This window comes from Varanus komodoensis, unplaced genomic scaffold, assembly GCF_004798865.1.
Source record: "Varanus komodoensis strain SLA01 unplaced genomic scaffold, ASM479886v1 scaffold67, whole genome shotgun sequence".
Classification (NCBI taxonomy): Eukaryota; Metazoa; Chordata; class Lepidosauria; order Squamata; family Varanidae; genus Varanus; species Varanus komodoensis.
This window is the reverse complement of record NW_025336308.1, coordinates 2,186,898-2,188,340: the sequence shown is the minus strand read 5'-3', so window position 1 is coordinate 2,188,340 and position 1,443 is coordinate 2,186,898. Positions and strand designations below refer to the sequence as shown.

At 50.8% G+C, this 1,443-nt stretch overlaps 1 protein-coding gene across 1 annotated transcript in view; it reads left to right on the top strand.

Annotated features, from left to right (window-relative positions):
- Window positions 1-418: 418 nt before the first annotated feature.
- The window catches only part of TBC1D21 (TBC1 domain family member 21), a 40,324-nt gene continuing 39,299 nt past the window's right edge, over window positions 419-1,443 (top strand). The window contains exons 1-2 of the mRNA XM_044450496.1: window positions 419-550; window positions 944-1,163. Coding sequence (XP_044306431.1) covers window positions 419-550; window positions 944-1,163 — 352 coding nt within the window. The remainder of the gene's footprint in view (window positions 551-943; window positions 1,164-1,443) is intronic.

Genomic DNA, 1,443 nt, shown 5'->3' with positions numbered 1-1,443 from the left:
AGTAAGCTATGAAGGCCATTGGGAAGGGGCCATGAAGCCACGAAGGCCATCGGGTCCAGCCCCCTGCTGTGGCAGGACACCACATTTCCACATCCCACTGAGAGGGCTGTCATGCCACAATGGCTCATCTTCGAACTTCTGGGCAACTATCAAAGCACCATTCCAACACCCTTGTTCAATATTTTTCTAGTTATATGAACAGGAGATGGAAATTACAGTGTGTGGGCTTTGTTTCTATCTACAGGACTAATTCATCAACCTCTCTCTTTCTCTTTGGATCAGAAGTGATGTCTCCATGAGGCATTGAAAGCCAATTCAGTTTATTTATACACGTCGTCCTGTGCTTTCCTGAAATCAATGCTTTATTCCCTTCTTTACATCAACAGCCTGAGAGATCAATAGCTATTTACTTTTGAAAATGGAGAAGTGCAGCTTGTCCAGCGAGGCTCCACAGAAAGGAATAGAAATCTTTCTCTTGGCTGGCATCACACCGGAAGATTCTTCCGAATCCTCAAGGGGCCTGGAGATTTGGGGTGATGAAGAATGGCGGGTAGAGGCCTGCTCAAAGAGGGAGAGCAAACGGACCCACTGTGCGTGAACAGAAGACCAGCAGCTGGGTTGGCCGCATGCCCAACTTTATTTAGCCACCGACAGCCATATTATCGATGGAATTCTCTAATCCCCTTTTTAAATCCGTGCTTGCTGCACCTAGTCGTGGCCGTAAATTCCGTAGTTAAGCATAGAAAGAAGACCTTCCTTCTGAATCTGCACATCCTTCATCTTCATCAGAAGAGCCCAGATCAAGGCCAGCCCTCCCATGGGGCAGAGGAGTGGAAGGAGCAGCCATTTGTGGCCCCTCCCTGCCAGGAGATCCCCCCACCCCATTTCTGCAGGGTGGTTTTTCCGTGGGTGCTTCTGCTGGCCACGCTCCCACTGTGGCCAGGAGAACAAGGTGGTGGGATCCCTGGAGATGCCACAGACCCGGTGGTACCACAGCAGGCCCCCTACTCATTCTCCTGATGCAGCCAATGGCACCGTGGACGAAAGGATGCCCCGGGCCCTCCAGTTTAGTCCAGCAGCCCCGCAAAGTGAGCCGGAGAGCGAACATCTGGGCTCTTCAGAACAGCTGCCCCCTGCCACCTCCGAGCATGGCAGGAAGGGCTGTAAGTGGCCCTTCCTCACTCAGCGCTAGGCATAGCGGGAAGGGTCTCGCAGGGGAACACTGGCGCCTCTCTTCGCCTGACTTCCGTCGACCCGCATTCGCCCTTCCAGTGCCTGTTCCCCCAGCAACACACCTTCATTTCCTGTCACCGTATTTTTCACTCTATAAGACGCACCTGACCATAAGATGCACCTAGTTTTTAGAGGAGGACAACAAGAAAAAAAATATTCTGAATCAAATGGTTTACTAAACTATTTAATAAACTATAACAGAATACAGTA